The sequence below is a fragment of the Oncorhynchus keta genome, chromosome 10 (assembly GCF_023373465.1).
Source record: "Oncorhynchus keta strain PuntledgeMale-10-30-2019 chromosome 10, Oket_V2, whole genome shotgun sequence".
Taxonomy (NCBI): domain Eukaryota; kingdom Metazoa; phylum Chordata; class Actinopteri; order Salmoniformes; family Salmonidae; genus Oncorhynchus; species Oncorhynchus keta.
In genome coordinates this window covers 40,321,454-40,338,812 of record NC_068430.1, presented here as the reverse complement: position 1 = coordinate 40,338,812, position 17,359 = coordinate 40,321,454, and the positions used below count along the sequence as shown (strand labels likewise).

At 43.0% G+C, this 17,359-nt stretch overlaps 1 protein-coding gene across 4 annotated transcripts in view; it reads right to left on the bottom strand.

The window, feature by feature from the left end:
- Nucleotides 1–4,273: 4,273 nt before the first annotated feature.
- The window catches only part of LOC118388727 (engulfment and cell motility protein 2-like), a 38,862-nt gene continuing 25,776 nt past the window's right edge, over nucleotides 4,274–17,359 (bottom strand). For 2 of the 4 annotated variants that reach the window (XM_035778129.2, XM_035778131.2), the window contains exons 11-23: nucleotides 13,450–13,485; nucleotides 12,967–13,017; nucleotides 12,703–12,825; nucleotides 12,469–12,588; nucleotides 12,222–12,326; nucleotides 11,958–12,066; nucleotides 11,580–11,716; nucleotides 11,175–11,338; nucleotides 9,381–9,493; nucleotides 9,103–9,210; nucleotides 8,684–8,766; nucleotides 7,648–7,725; nucleotides 4,274–7,489 (exon numbers count right to left, since the gene is read on the bottom strand). In XM_035778129.2, the coding sequence (XP_035634022.1) occupies nucleotides 7,289–7,489; nucleotides 7,648–7,725; nucleotides 8,684–8,766; nucleotides 9,103–9,210; nucleotides 9,381–9,493; nucleotides 11,175–11,338; nucleotides 11,580–11,716; nucleotides 11,958–12,066; nucleotides 12,222–12,326; nucleotides 12,469–12,588; nucleotides 12,703–12,825; nucleotides 12,967–13,017; nucleotides 13,450–13,485 (1,428 nt within the window). In that variant the 3' untranslated portion in view covers nucleotides 4,274–7,288. The remainder of the gene's footprint in view (nucleotides 7,490–7,647; nucleotides 7,726–8,683; nucleotides 8,767–9,102; nucleotides 9,211–9,380; nucleotides 9,494–11,174; nucleotides 11,339–11,579; nucleotides 11,717–11,957; nucleotides 12,067–12,221; nucleotides 12,327–12,468; nucleotides 12,589–12,702; nucleotides 12,826–12,966; nucleotides 13,018–13,449; nucleotides 13,486–17,359) is intronic. The other 2 variants (XM_035778132.2, XM_035778133.2) reach the window with 1 other exon arrangement.

The following is a 17,359-nucleotide window of genomic DNA, read 5'->3' as shown; positions in this document are numbered from 1 at the left end:
TCGGCCATAATCAATGGATTTCACGACTGGGAATACAGTTGTGCATCTGTTAGTCACAGATACCTTTAAAAAAAAAGTAGGGGTGTGGATCAGAACCTGTCAGTATCTGGAGTGTAGCATAACACATCTCCTTCGCATAGAGTTGATCAGACTGTTGATAGTGTCCTGTGGAATGTTGCCCCATTCATTTTTAATGGCTGTGCGAAGTTGCTGGATATTGGCGGGAACTGGAAAATGCTGTTTTACAGGTTGATCCAGAGCATTCCAAACATGCTCAATGGGTTACATGTCTGGTGAGTTATGCAGGCCAGTTTTCAGGAATTGTGATTATGCAAACATTTTCAGCTTTAAGGAATTGTTTACAGATCCTTGCGACATGGGGTTGTGTATTATCATGCTGAAACATGAGGTGATGGTGGCGGATGAATGGTACGACAATGGACCTCAGGATCTCAACACGGTGTCGCTGTGCATTCAAATTGCCACCGATAAAATGCAGTTGTGTTCATTGTCCGTAGCTTATGCCTACCCATGTCATAACCCCACTGCCACCATGGGGCACTCTGTTCACAACATTGACATCAGCAAACCACTCGCCCACACAACATCAAACACGTGGTCCGCGGTTGTGAGGCCGGTTGGACATATTGCCAACATCTCGAAAACATAATTCTCTGGCAACAGCTCTGGTGGACATTGCTGAAATTGACATTGACATTGCTGAAATTCATTAAAAATCCTACAGTGATTTTCAGGATTTTTTCTCATTTTGTCTGTCATAGTTGAAGTGAACCTATGATGAAAATTACAGGCCTCATCTTGTTAAGTGGGAGAACTTGCACAATTGGTGGCTGACTAAATACTTCTTTGCCCCACTGAATATACACCATGGGACCACACAGCCGTCGTACCGCTCAGGAAAGAGACTCATTCTGTCTCCTAGAGATGAACATACTTTAGTGTGAAAAGTGAAAATCAATCCCAGAACAGCAGCAAAGGACCTTGTGAAGATGCTGGAAGAAACAGGTACAAAAGTATCTATATCCACAGTAAAACGAGTTATATCGACATAACCTGAAAGGCTGCTCAGCATGGAAGAAACCACTGCTCCAAAACCGCCAAACTACGGTTTGCAACTGCACATGGGGACAAAGATCATACTTTTTGGAGAAGTCCTCTGGTCTGATGAAAAACAAAAATAGAACTTTTTGGCCATAATGACCATCGTTATGTTTGGATGAAAAGGGGGGATGCTTGCAAGCCGAGGAACACCATCCCAACTGTGAAGCACGGGGGTGGCAGCATCATGTTGTGGGGGTGCTTTGCTGCAGGAGGGACTGGTGCACTTCACAAAATAGATGGCATCATGAGGGAGGAATATTATGTGGATATATTGAAGCAACATCAAGACATCAGTCAGGAAGTTAAAGCTTGATCGCAAATGGGTCTTCCAAATGGACAATGACCCCAAGTTGTGTCAAAATGGCTTAAGGACAACAAAGTCAAGGTATTGGAGTGGCCATCACAAAGCCCTGACCTCAATCCTATAGAACATTTATGGGCAGAACGGAAAAAGCAAGGAGGCCTACAAACCCGATTCAGATACACCAGCTCTGTCAGGAGGAATGAGCCAAAATCCAACCAATTTATTGTGGGAAGCTTGTGGAAGGCTACCCAAAACATTTGACCCAAGTTAAACAATTTATAGGCAATGCTACTAAATATTAATTGAGTGTATGTAAACTTCTGACCCACTGGGAATGTGATGAAAAAAATAAAAGCTTAAAGAAAATCACTACTATTATTCTGACATTTCACATTCTTAAAATAAAGTGGTGATCCTAACTATCCTAAGACAGGGAATTTTTACTTGGATTAAATGTCAGGAATTGTGAAAAACAGTTTAAATGTATTTGGCTAAGGTGTATGTAAACTTCCGACTTCAACTGTAGGTTGGTCCAGGACAGCCAGCCACATACAGTGCATTTGTGAAGTATTCAGACCCCTTGATTTTTTCCACATTTTGTCACATTACAGCCTTATTCTAAAATTGATTACATCATTTTGTCCCTCATTAAACTACACACAATTCTCCATAATGACAAATTGAAAAACAGGTTTTTATAAATATTTGCAAATGTATTAAAAACAGAAATACCTTATTTATGTAAGGAAATAACGTATGCTATAAGACTCAAAATGTCCATTGATCATCCTTGACATGTGTCTACAACTTGATTGTGTCCACCTATGGTAGATTCAGTTGATTGGACATGATTTGGAAAGGCACACACCTTTCCAAATCACAGGAAAAGGATAGAGGGAAAGATGAATGGCGCAAAGGACAGCGAGATCCTTGATGGAAACCTGTTCAAGAGCGATCAGGACCTCAGACTGGGGCAAAGGTTCATCTTCCAACAGGACAATGACCCTAAGCACACAGCCAAGACGATCCAGAAGTGGCTTCGGGACAAGTCTCCGAATGTCCTTGAGTGGCCCAGCCAGAGACCGGACTTGAACTCGATCGAACATCTCTGGAGAGACCTGAAAATAGCTGTGCAGCAATGCTCCCCATCCAATCTGACAGAACATGAGAGGATCTGCAGAGAAGAATGGGAGAAACTACATACAGGTGTGGCAAGCTTGTAGCGTCATACCCAAGAAGACTTGAGGCTGTAATCGCTACCAAAGGTGCTTCAACAAAGTACTGAGTAAAGGGTCTGAATACTTACATAAATGTGATATCAGTTAATCTTTTATTAATATATTTGCAAAAATGTCCTAAAAACATTATGGGATATTGTGTGTAGATTGATGAGGGGAAAAACGATTTAATACATTTAAAAATAAGTCTGTAACGTAACAAAATTAGGATAAAGGGGTCTGAATACTTTCTAAATGCACTGTAGCTAGGTCCGGCTGGTAGTAGGTCCAGATGGTCAGATAGCTAAGTCCGTCCGGTCAGCGTTATAGTTAGGTCCGGCTGGCTGGCCGACAAGATAGGTAGGTCCGGACCTACCTAACTGGCCGGCAGGACCTACCTACCTAGCAGGCCGGACCTACAACCTCCTGGCCAGCCGGACCTACAACCTCCTGGCCAGCCAGACCTACAACCTCCTGGCCAGCCAGACCTACAACCTCCTGGCCAGCCAGACCTACAACCTCCTGGCCAGCCAGACCTACAACCTCCTGGCCAGCCAGACCTATCTACCTGGCCGACTGGCTGGCCTTACCCATCTACCTGGCTGGACCAACCTACCTTGCTGGCTGGACCTATCTTCCTGGCCTGCCGGCCCTACACTACATTACCAAAAGTATGTGGACTCCTGCTCGTCGAACATCTCATTACAAAGTCATTGGTAATAATATGGAGTTGGTCCCAACCCTGCTGCTATAAAGCCTCCACTCTTCTGGGAAGGCTTTCCACAAAATGTTGGAACTTTGTTATGGGGACTTGCTGCCGTTCAGCCACAAGAGCATTAGTGAGGTCAGACACCGATGTTGGGCGATTAAGCCTGGCTCATAGACTGCGTTCCAATTCATCCCAAAAGGTGTTAGATCGGGTTGAGGTCAGGGCTCTGTGCAGGCCAGTTAAGTTCTCCACACTGATCTCAACAAACCATTTCTGTATGGAACTTGTTTTGTGCACAGGGTTATTGTCATGCTGAAACAGGAAAGGGCCTTCCCCAAACTGTTCCACAAGGTCGGAAGAACAGAATCATCTAAAAGGTCATTGCATACTGTAGTTTTAAGATTTTCCATCACTGGAACGAACAATGAAAAAAAGCCCCAGACCATTATCCTCCTCCACCAAACTTTACTGATGGTACTATGCATTCTAGCAGGTACTGTTCTCCTGGCATCCGCCAAACTCAGATTCTGTCAGATAGTGAAGTGTGATTCATTACTCCAGACAGCACGTTTCCACTGCTCCAGAGTCCATTGGCGTGAGCTTTACACCATTCTAGCCAACCCCATGGCAATGCACATGGTCATCTTAAGCTTGTGTGCTCGGCCATAGAAACCCATTTCATAAAGCTCCCAACGAACAGTTATTGTGCTGACATTGCTTCCAAAGGCAGTTTGGAATTCACTAGAGTGTTGCAACCGAGAACAGACAATTATTACACGCTACACGATTTAGAACTCAGCAGTCCAGTTTCTATGAGCTTGTGTGGCCTACGAGTCATGAAATAAACGTGGTTGCATGAAGATAATGTAAACGTGTGAAAAGTCATTTCAATACCCTCTTTTCCAGGACAAACATACCATACGAGTCTAACATATTTATTCACACAAAACACATTTTTTTAGTAAGGCAACAATATATACACACAATGATTTATATATGAATACCATACGTACAGTTGAAGTCGGAAGTTTACATACACCTTAGCCAAATACATTTAAACTCCATTTTTTCCAAATTCCTGACATTTAATCCTAGTAAAAATTCCCTGTCTTAGGTCAGTTAGGATCACCACTTTATTTTAAGATTGTGAAATGTCATAATAATAGTAGAGAGAATTATTTATTTAAGCTTTTATTTCTTTCATCACATTCCCAGTGGGTCAGAAGTTTACATACACTCAATTAGTATTTGGTAGCATTGCCTTTAAATTGTTTAACTTGGGTCAAACATTTCAGGTAGCTTCCCACAACAAGTTTGCAGGAATGGGCCAAAATTCGCCTGACAGAGCTGGTGTAACGGAGTCAGGTTTGTAGGCCTCCTTGCTCGCACACGCTTTTTCAGTTCTGCCCACACATTTTCTATAGGATTGAGGTCATGGCTTTGTGATGGCTACTCCAATACCTTGACTCTGTTGTCCTTAAGCCATTTTGCCACAACTTTGGAAGTATGCTTGGGGTCATTGTCCATTTGGAAGACCCATTTGCGATCAAGCTTTAACTTCCTAACTAATGTCTAACTAATGCTTCAATATATCCACATAATTGTCCTTCCTCATGATGCCATCTATTTTGTGAAGTGCACCAGTCCCTCTTGCAGCAAAGCACCCCCACAACATGATGCTCCCACCCCCGCGCTTCACGGTTGGGATGGTGTTCTTCGGCTTGCAAGCATCCCCCTTTTTCTTCCAAACATAACGATGGTCATTATTGCCAACAGCTCCATTTTTGTTTCATCAGACCAGAGGACATTTCTCCAAAAAGTACAATCTTTGTCCCCATGTGCAGTTGCAAACCGTAGTCTGGCTGTTTTATGGAGGTTTTGGAGCAGTGGCTTCTTCCTTGCTGAGCGGCCTTTCAGGTTATGTCAATATAGGACTCGTTTTACTATGGATGTAGATACTTTTGTACTGGTTTCCTCCAGCATCTTCACAAGGTCCTTTGCTGTTGTTCTGGGATTGATTTGCACTTCTTGCACTAAAGTACGTTCATCTCTAGGAGATCGAACACGTCTCCCTCCTGAGCGGTATGACGGCTGCATGGTCCCATGGTGTTTATACTTGTGTACTATTGTTTGTGCAGATGAACGTGGTACCTTCAGGCGTTTGGAAATTGTCTACCATTTTTTTTCTGAGGTCTTGGCTGAATTGTTTTGATTTCCCCATGATGTCAAGCAGAGAGGCACTGAGTTTGAAGGTAGACCTTGAAATACACCCACAGGTACACCTCCAATTGACTCAAATAATGTCAATTACCCTATCAGAAGCTTCTAAAGCCATGACATCATTTTCTGGAATTTTCCAAGCTGTTCAAAGGCACAGTCAACTTAGTGTATGTAGACTTCTGACCCACTGGATTTGTGATACAGTGAATTACAAGTGAAATAATCTGTCTGTAAACAATTGTTGGAAAAATGACCTGTGTCATGCATAAAGTAGATGTCCTAACTGACTTGCCAAAACTATAGTTTGTTAACAAGAAATTTGTGGTGTGGTTGAAAAACGAGTTTTAATGATTCCAACCTAAGTGTATGTAAACTTCCGACTTCAACTGTAAATGTATTTCATGACTAACATGTCATTCACTAACAGCACTAGCCTGAACACGGTCATGGTTTAGCATGTCATGTTAAAGAATACCTAATGCTTAAGCCTCTTCAGAAGTCTCCATACTGTTTGGGGTGTCCATTAGCAAGCTGACTTTGTTCAATGTGGCATTTTGTAGAATTCTTTAAGCAGCTACAAGCTTTTGACAGTGATGTCTTTGACATAACATCCCTTTTAGATTGTGTACTATGTGTACTATGAACAATGGGACATCAAATATCAGAACCCTTTTACAAATAACTTGCAATACAAGACCACTGAATCCTATTCATTTACGTACAGTGTAACCAAACTCCAATAGCATATACTGAGCACATTTCTTGTTACTTTCATCAGCAGTGCAAGATACAACAAAAACACATTATTCAATATTTGACACCTTGACCATTGAGGATTCATGTTACGAGGCATTTTGGCCATCTCCTAACCTAATAATTCCAGAGAATATGTGACTTCAGAGTGTTTGCGTGGTGAAAGGTCCATTTTGTTTAGTGTTAAATGTCTCCATATACAGATCACCATTTGGCAACTGAGTTTGACTGTGCAAAGTATAATAATTATAGAAGACAAATGTGTGATAAGCCATCAAATGGCTTACTACTTTCTCTGATACCTCTGTCAGTTTAATACCTAGCTCAATCTTTTGTGCCCTAAACCACAATCTTTTAAAGTCAAATTAGTAGGTTGCTAGAACGTTAATGTTCTTTCTCTTCAAAGCTGAGTCTGAGTTCACAGTCATTTACAAAAATATAATCAGATTCTGCATAACAAACATCAATAATATTGATTAGTAGTGAATTAGAGGATGGCTTGAATACAACACCTTGGAAAAGACCCTGGGTCGTGATGTGTCAGTTCAAACAGATCTGGTTCTATTGTTGCATGAAGCAATATTGGGGCTCAGCTGTAACTGTTCAAAACACACAGAGCTTATTTAACAAAAACGGTTGGTACGGCCATGAAGTGATGAATTATGAAACAAAATATTAACTTTCAGGTTCATATCAAGCCTGTACCATAACGGTGATTTTTTATATTTTTAAATACAATGGAACATTTTGTTGTCTAGCGTTACGTAGCCTGCCTGGATTATTTGTGGGCAGTTGGATTTCAGAGTATCAGACAAGTGATGTTGATTTCAAGATTAAGTGGTTAGGGGATGAGTGGTTTCCTTCGTCTTATTACACACAAATACACACACGCAACCGTGCCCCACACACACCGACACAAATACGGCCCAGCTCTCTCACACAAACTGGCCTTACACACACCCCTCAGCCGTAGTTGTAGGTGAAGTTGTAAGTGCTGGGCTCTTTTGGAACAGGGGGAGGGGCTTCGGGTATGGCGATGTTCTCCAGGTCCAGGAGGCGGAGCTTCATCTCCATGGAGATGAGCGTGTCCAGGTCGCTGCGGGTGAGGTCACTGCCCATCTCTCGGCCCAGCAACGCACACAGCCCATCAGTCCAGACACAGTACTGCTCAGTGCAGGCGGGCGCATGCACGCACACAACACACAAAGCAAATAGAGAGCACGGGTCAGATAACAGACAGTACATTTGCGGTATGTCCTCACATACAACGCAGATCATGTCTTCAGAGTTATTCATTCTGAGGGGTTAAACATGCCGTTCACCTCATATTTGTTGGGGGCCACAAAGTTGAGGTTCTCATCAGGATCGTACAGGACGGAGAAGGCCAGCTCTAAAACCTCCTACCCAAACAAGAGAGCACACCTCATGTCCAAACCTCTAATATAAACATCATACAGTGCACTAGGATGGATTTCCTCTCATCCTCTCCTCGCCTCCTTTTTGAAAAAGGTAATCGAGGAGAGGAGATAAGGAAACGTGAAAACAAATGGGCTTGTATGAAATGAGACTCGTTCATTGGCACATTATCAGACAAATGACGTTTACAGGAGGTGGAATCCCAAAACATGTGTAAAGAGATAAAAATAAATGTAGCTAGTTGTGCTATTTTATAGATAAAAGGATAAGTAGCGTATATGTAACCGGTGTGAAATGGCTCGCTAGTTAGCAGAGTGCGCTAGTAGTGTTTCAAATCAGCGACGTCACTTGCTCTGAGACCTTGGAGTAGTTGTTTCACTTGCTCTGCAAGGGCCGCGGCTTTTAGTGGAGTGAATAGTACCGATGCTTCATGGAAGGCAGTTGTTGATGTGTTCAGAGGGTTCCTGGTTCAAGCCCAGGCCGGGGCAAGGAGAGGGACAGAAGCAACACGGTTACATATAGCTTTTAAATGTGTACATGCTTTTCTCATCTGAGAAAACAGCTGTTTTAAAGGGGATGTGGCAGAATTCAAAAGTCTTCCCGCAGTAGGATACACCGGAGTACCCTCAGCTGGAGATGGCAATCGAGAAGAGGAGCAAAGTCCTCCGTTGGCATATTAACGAACTGACACTCGCATACATATGGAGACCACTTATTGGTTTCCAGGTCACGTAAGAGAGGACGGAGGAGTCGAGGAGAGGACGGAGGAGTGAGAAACTCCCTAAATACTCCATAACCATTGAGCTGAAGAAGTCATGCTAACAGACATCACACCAACAGGTCTATGTCCCAAATTGCACCCTATATCCAAGTAGTGCAGTATATAGGGAATATGTTACCATTTGAGATGCACTCTGCTGATAAGAGGCCACAGTAGCCTACCTTGTTTTGTTTTAGTGCACTCTTCTCCTTCATGTGGGGGCAGTCCTTCCCTGTCACCACAGACTTGATATCAGACACGGGGACTGAAGGGGAAGACGACAAAGAGCAGGAAATTAAGACGAGATGAACAGGCCTTTATCGAAGTCAACCACTGCACAGTTCCACTGACCTAGGTGTGATGTGGATCAGTCAGTGTCAGTCGTAACACTTGACTGGATCGTCTGCCCTCCAGAAGACAAGTGAATCTGTGCAACATCAGCTCAGAGCTAATGCCTCTCCATGTTCATTGAGACTTCACCTGATTAGCTTGCCTTTTGATAGGCAACTTCACTCGAATCTCAAATAGTCACGATTGCACAGGTCACGGTGACCCCATCACTGAGAGTGAGAAGACACAGAGTTGCAGCCAGGAGACTCACTCTTGTCGGTGAGCAGCTCAAGGGGCACTTCCCCCTGCGGAGACTCGTCCAGATCTCCATAGTGCAGCACCTTGTGGTTCAGAGACAGACGGCAGAACCAGAACTTCTCTGAGGAGGACAAAAGATGACGGCAGTGAAAAAAAAACCACAGAAACGTAGTGCTCAGCAAATATTCAAAAGCGTATCTTGTTGCAGGTGCGTAGGAATAATGCTTTTTAAAAGAAAACCTGCACACTGCTCTTGCTCCTATCACTGTTTATTTAAGTGTGTGTACCCACCTTGTCTGCGGCGGTTGCCCAACTTGCGGAAGCAGCTTCCCTCACACAGGCGGTTGAGCCTCTGCTGCTTGATCAGCTCCAGGATCTCTGGCTGAATCCTCTCGCGTAGCTCACTGCAACACAACACTCACATAGGTCTGGTAGCATTGAACAGCAACCAAAACACACACGCGCCAACTAACCTATATTGTTCATAGAGCAGGGTGGGAGTCAACTCCATTTCAATTCAGTCAATTCAGAACGTAAACTGAAATTCCAATTTTCCTGAATGCTTTTCAATGAGAAAAAAAAGTGTAATTGGAATTTCAGTGTCCCACAGAGCCCCTTTAGTGGTCATGGTGGAGAAAGAAAAAAAACAGCCAGGCTAATCCGGTCCCACTGTTTTTTATCCATTCCCTCTAGATTTTGTATTTGTTCCCTCTGTTTTTGTATCCGTTCACAGATTTCTTTTTTCATCGCCTTATGTAGGCTACCATGACAGCCCCACAATGGCCGATAATTATATTTAGGCTGCAATATGTTATATTTAGTCAATTACATGCTTCAAATGGTGATGATCACTGACCATTCAATAGCTTATTTCCAGTTTCAGTGTTTCCATATGCCTCAGAGTCATATGGGCAAATAATAGGTAACGGGCGTACAAAAACCCCTCAAGGTGCAAATACGGTGCAGTGATGAGCTCTCATCCCTAGGCAAGAATTCCATCTGGCTCTGCTTCATGACCTTCGCTGTTCTATATCTGTATTCTGGAAGAGTTCTTTAGCTACCTACCCTAGCCTAGAACTTTGCTAATTTCCAGGTGACGCATTGTCATCCCAACAAAGGAAATAGACAGTTTTAGTTATGAACATAGAGCCAGAGCTGATTCAAACCATCGATCTGTGCCTGGTTGGTTACGTCGCACAAGAAGTTCACCTGCCGAGCACAGGGACGAGTGCATCATTGTACCTGGTAACACCGAAGCCTCTTGGAAATGACACACAATCAATTTGCATGCCTTTCCTTTCTGCCTTCTATGAGTCACATGCACAATTGTAAACAACAAACACACCAAGGCGCTTGGCTGCACCATGTTTTACTGGAGTACTTGGCACTAACTTTATGCACGAGGGGTAAAACACTGGGTCGCAGGGATGAGAGGCGCGCAAAATAGACAACTGTGTAGCCTATTTGGTTTGCAGGTAAACATGCATCATCCAGTTGACTGCTAGTGAGGCTCCTGGCTTTTCAGGCTATTGAAATGACCTTGCCTACTTCATGGGTTTTGCACACCCATTACCTATTTGCCCACCCATTACCTATTTGCCCATATGACTCAGAGGCATATGAAAACACTGAAACTGGAAATAAGCTATTGAATGGTCAGTGATCATCACCATTTGAAGCATGTAATTGACTAAATAGAATTATAGTTAGGCTGCAATATGTTATCGGCCATGTGGGGCTGTCATGGTAGCCTACATGAGGAGAATGCTGTTTTTAGGCTTAGAGCTACACAAATCAGGAATAAACTGAGGGAACGAATAAAGAATCCAAAGAAATTGATTTTTAAAAAACAAGGGAATGGATTAGCCTGGCAGTTTTTTCTCCACCTTGACCCCTAAGGGGCTAGTTTCCTTCCTGAATTTAAATGGAATCGACCCTAATCGTGTCACACAGTACCATGAAACTTTTGAAATGAAAACAAAGTCTGGAGAGGCTAAAATACTGACACGAGGGGTTAAACCCAAACACAAAGGCAGACTAATCTGATGGACAAAGTCAAAAAGTTAACGTGGATGTGGGACTGACATAATGGGTGGTGACTGGAAGTCGTCCTGGCTCATCCTCTCCGACTGGCGCAGACGCAGGATCTCAGAGTAGCTGAGGCCTCGCAGTTTACCCTTCAGATGGTCCAGGGACGAAGGCTTCATGGCCAGAGCCCTGGTGATCTGCTCCCGAACCACCTGCATCACCTGGCCAACCAATGGGTTAACAACCAGAGTCAAACATTTAGTGAAAACCCTGATACATTAAGGCAGCTTAGCTGTCGAAACATTGGCACTTGTTACATTACATTGAAGCCATGCGAGTTATCAGCTTTTCCTTTACCAACCAGAGTCAACCAGATAAACAAAGTGGGATGGATAGGAGTCATTAATGGCCTAAGTCCTAAGTAACCAAGTGATCAACTGACTCCGGTAGATGAACTCTGACCTTGTTGAAGTCCTCAGCCGTGGCCCTCATCTCTTTCCAGGTCTTGTTGAGCAGTTGGATGCAGACGCAGAAGAACTCCTCCCACGCCCGGTCGTGAGTAAAGAACATGGGGTGGTAGTCATTGCAGCCCTCGTTGGCTGAAGAGAAGCAACACACACACACACACACACCATTGAATACTTATTATAATGCATGAGGTTGTCCTGAAAAATTATACATCAGTTATCCCTCTGAGGATACAAGTACATTAAAAATGAATGAGGTTGGCCACTCTGATTAGCTTGGACAAGCCCCAAAAAGATTGAGGCTTCCTTGAATGCCACGTCCGCCTTAAAGCCATCGTAATGTGTGGTGTCCATCTGCGAGAAGTGTACTCACGCAATTCTCCCACTTGTAGTATCTCACACAGCATACGAGTGAGCTCGATGGCACAGCGACCAAAAGGACACTCGTGTTTGTCCTCGCGGCTGCTGTTCTCCAGAACAATCTGATGTGAGTGACACACACATATATATGGTCACACTCAGGAAAACTCAAGTGCTACCATTTGAAATATAAAATGTATTTGTTCAGAACTTTTTGTCACAGAAAACCTTCACTGGAGAGTGTGGTACAGGCTCTGTCTTAAAATGTCACACACACCCTGATGTAGGTGTCCTGGTGCAGCTTGGCCAGGTAGAGCATGTTGTCCAGGGCCAGCATCCCTGGAGGGGTCTGCGTGAAGTCCATGGCAGGGTTCACATGGTTCTGGGGAAACAACCGACAGGTGAGTCAATGACAAGGACAGACCCATAGCAATCCGTTTTAACACATCCACTCACTCTCCGACCCAAACAACCTCTCTAGAGAGCAGTTATACAGATGAAAGCAACCCACTAGCTGGACTCACAGTGAAGCCCAGCATCTTGTAGTCCTTGGTGTACATGGCCTTTCTCTTCTCCGTGCCACTGGGGTCGTTCTCCCCGTCAAACGCAATCCTGCGCAACTCGAAAATGATGTCCCTCTGGGTCTGGAAATGGATGAGCGCAGAACTTTAAAAAACATCAAACGGTATGAGGGTGAAAAGGGTTGAGGTGAAAGACTCAGGGAATACAAAAAGAAAAACTGCTTCTGGTTGTTTTACCTGGTCGCTGGGATCCATCTTGGTCATCATGCGTTCCTCCAGAAGGTTAAAGGTCAGTACCTGCAGCACGTAGAGCTGGTGCGCCATCTCGGCTTTGATTGGTCTGTTGCCTCGGATAACGTGCTGCGAGAGATGACACACATATTAGGAGCAGCAGCACCTCTCCATCTGTACTGTTTAGAAAGCATCATGTTATTATGAAGGGCTGTTTGGTTGTGACTGGTTATCCAAGACAAGTACACTCAGGCTTTCCCCGAAACTCACATTGAGGATGATGGATCGTAGGTGTTTCTGGGCCAGGGTGCTTGCCATCTCCTGAGAGGGAAATAGACAAATACAGTGAGCCTCAAAAGCAAGACCAGTATGGAACAGCTAGGCAATAAGCTTACTACCGGACAACAATATCAAAAGGCTCATTTGAGGAAAGGCTCACAGTCAAATCACTAGGCCCTGGATGGGTTCATAACTGTTACAATTCCATATTTATTGTGTGTGTGTGTGTGTGTGTGGGGGGGGGTCACATCATCAGACATCATCACCAGTGAGACGTCTAATAGTGCAGAACGCAGCTGCTACCACTATAGGGACCCAGAGTTACTATGACAAGATTGCATACTGTATTCTTCCCCACTGACTTCATCTGAGTGGATTGAAATATGAGGGTGGCAGCCCATGGTTCTCTATGGATCAGAGGGAAGAGGGGGCGGAGAGGATGGAGCGAAGGATTGTGGGATGAAGTGTACTCACAGTGAGCCGCTGGTCCAGGGGGTTATTATGCTCTTCCTGAGAGGGGGTGGATTGGGAGGGGTTCCCGGTGATGGCAATGGCAATGGAAACAAATAGTGCACACTTACACATGGTTCACGAGATACAGGCATACATCACAAGATACAGCATGCACAGTAACAGCATGGTACAGTAAGGTACAGCACGATATGGCATGGCAACGCGGAGCACAACAGTACAGTATGTGACATGACACAGCGATGTCCTTGAGTGGATTGCGGGGGAGCCGGATCATGGTCATAAATAATTCGTACACTGCAAATTGACCTCAAGAATCCCAAACAGATATAGCATGACAAAAACAGAATAATTTCAAACCTTGATAACATTTGGATACGATCACATAGGCCTTTGCCTCTATTAATGGGAATACTTGGGAACAGATTTCCTAGATTTCTTGATGATTTTAGCAAAAACTAGAATAAAAAAATATACTTTTTTTTTTAATAATACTTTGTTTTTGCTCACAAAATTTGGGGGTCAAATAAAATTGGGCCAGCGGGCTGGAACTCTAGAGGCTCTAGAGGCTAATTGAGAGAGCTCAGGCTGACACCATGAAGCATGAAATCCTCCCCTCCACCCTCTCAGGGCTGGTCGTCTCAGGGACTGCACAGGAACGACTTTGGGAAACCTTGTTTTAGGTTATTGTCCTGCTGAAAGGTACATTTATCCCCCAGTGTCTGGTGGAAAGCAGACTGATCCAGGTTTTCCGCTAGGATTTAGCCTGTGCTTAGCACCATAGTTTATTTTTTTATTTTTTTTACCCCCAGTCCTTAACCATTACAAACATACCCATAACATGATGCAGCCACCTACGCTTGAAAATATGGAGTGGTACTCAGTAATGTGTTGGATTTGGCCCAAACATAACATATGGTATACAGGACAAAAACGTAATTACTTTAGGTGACTTGTTGCCAACAGGATGAATGTTTTGGAATATTTGTATTCTGTACAGGCTTCCTTATTTTCACTCTGTCAATTATTTTAGTGTGGTGGAGTAACTACAATGTTGTTGATCCATCTTCAGTTTTCTCCAATCACAGCCATTAAACTCTGTTTTAAAGTCACCATTGGCCTCATGGTGAAATCGGTGAGATGTTTCCTTCCTCTCTGGCAAACTGAGTTAGGTAGGATTCCTGTATCTTTATAGTGACTGGGTGTATTGATACACCATCCAAAGAGTAATTAATAACTTCATCATTCTCAAAGGGATATTTCACTGTCTGCATTTGTTTTGTTTTTTACCCATCTACCAATATATTCCCTTCTTAGCAAGGCATTGGAAAACCTCCCTGGTCTTTGTGGTTGAAATTCACTGCTTGACGTTATATATTGTATGTGTGGGGTACATAGATGAGGTAGTCTTTCAAAAATCATGTTGAACACTAATATCTCAGAGTCCATGCAACTTATTATGCACATTTTTACTCCTGAACTTACCTCGGCTTGCCATAAACAAAGGGATGAAATACTTGACTCAAGACATTTCAGCTTTTCATTTTCATTCATTGATTTGTACACATTTAGACATGATGGGGTATTGTGTGTAGGCCAGCGACAAAAAAATCTATGTAACAAAATGTGGAAAAAGTTCAGGGGTGTGAATACTTTCTTAAGGCACTGTAGGTGTTATGCATGTATGAGTGACCATGGTTCAGTGTAAATACACTATATATATATATATATATATATACATACATACACACACAAAAGTATGTGAACACCCTTTCAAATGAGTGGATTTGGCTACTTCAGCCACACCCGTTACTGACAGGTATATAAAATCGAGCACACAGCCATGCATTGTGGAAGGCTACCTGAAACGTTTGACCCAAGTTAAACAATTTAAAGGCAATGCTACCAAATACTAATTGAGTGTATGTAAACTTCTGACCCACTGGGAATGTGATGAAAGAAATAAAAGCTATAATAAATAGTTCTCTCTACTATTATTCTGACATTTCACAATCTTAAAATGGTGGTGATCCTAACTGACCTAAAACAGGGAATATTAACTAGGATTAAATGTCGGGAATTGTGAAAAACTGAGTTTAAATGTATTTGGCTAAGGTGTATGTAAACTTCCCACTTCAACTGTACATATGGTATTCATATATAAAATCATTGTCTGTATATATTGTTGCCTTACTAAAAAAAAAAAAAAATGTTTTGTGTGAATAAATATGTTAAACTGGTATGGTATGTTTGTCCTGAAAAAGAGGGTATAGAAATTACTTTCCACACGTTTACATTATCTTCATGCAATCACGTTTATTGCATGACTCCTCTACATTGTATTGGAGAGGAAGCCATCTACTACATTTGTGTTGTAGCCCTGGACAAACATACCTCATTCAGCTCATTAAGGGCTTGTTGACAAGTTTAATCAGGTGTGCTTGTCAAGGGTTATAATAAAAAGGTGTACTGTTGGGGGTACTCGATGAGCAGGGTTGGGAAACACTGTACTACAGGATTTATTGAACAAAGCTCTAGTCTGTTGTGTAAAGCCTCATTTTAACACGGTTGTCAATGTGGTGGTGACTGTCCCTGTCAACTGTAAGTGCTGTTATTGTGAAATGTAAACGTATTGGAGCGACTATGGCTCAGCCGCAAAGTGGTAGGCCACACTAGCTCACAGTTAGTGAGATAGTGTGTTCCGAACTCACTAATGCTTTTGATTCAGATATTGGAAGTACCAGCCTCTGAAAAACATTCCAACAGCATGATGCCATCACCACCACGCTTCACCGTAGGAATGGTGGCAGGTTTCCTCCAGAAGTATCGCTTGGCATTCAGGCCAAATAGTTCCAGCTTGGTTTCATCAGACCAGAGCATCTTGTTTCTCATGGTCTGAGAGGCCTTTTGGCAAACTCCAACTCCGTCAGGCCACTCTACCATAAAGACCTGATTGGTGGAGTGCTGCAGAGATGGTTGTCCTTCTGGAAGTTTCTCCCATCTCCACAGAGGAACTCTAGATATATGTCAGAGTGACCATCGGGTTCTTGGTCACCTCCCTGACCAAAGCCGTTCTCCCCCGATTGCGCAGTTTGGCCGGGCGGCCAGCTCTAGGAAGAGTCTTGGTGGTTCCAAACTTCTTTCATTTAAGAATGATGAAGGCCACTGTGTTCTTGGGGACCTTCAATGCTGCAGAAATGTTTTTGTACTCTTCCCCAGATCTGTGCCTCGACACAATCCCGTCTCGGAGCTATACGGACAATTCCTTTGACCTCATGGCTTGCTTTTTGCTCTGACATGCACTGTCAACTGTGTGACCTTATATGGACAGGTGTGTGCTTTTCCAAATCATGTCCAATCAATTGAATTTACCACAGGTGGACTCCAATCAAGTTGTAGAAACAGCTCAAGGATGATCAATGGAACCGGGATGCACCGGAGTTCAATTTCGAGTCTCATAGCAAAGGGTCTGAATACTTACGCAAATAAGGTTTCCGCTTTTTATTTTTAATAAATTTGCTAAAATTCTAAAAACCTGTTTCGCTGTTATTATGGGGTATTGTGTGTAGATTGCTTAGGATTATTTTTTATCCATTTTAAAATAATGCTGTAACTAAACAAAATGTTGAAGAAGTCAAGGGGTTTGAATACTTTCCGAAGGCACTGTAGGCCTATGGTCTAGGCTATATGAGGTGTGTGACTTTCATTTGGAAAAAGTCTAACAAAAAAAAGCATAAGCAACAGCTGGGCATGATTCACAAGTGATAATATATCATTCACAAAGTGATAGGCTAATATTGTCACCCATCACAATATTCTTGATTCAATATTGTCTTTACATGTACTAAATATGTGTGTGAAATTTGTTTTAAATTTAGAATGGACCATTATGTCTCGAAACTGGGTCAGTGGA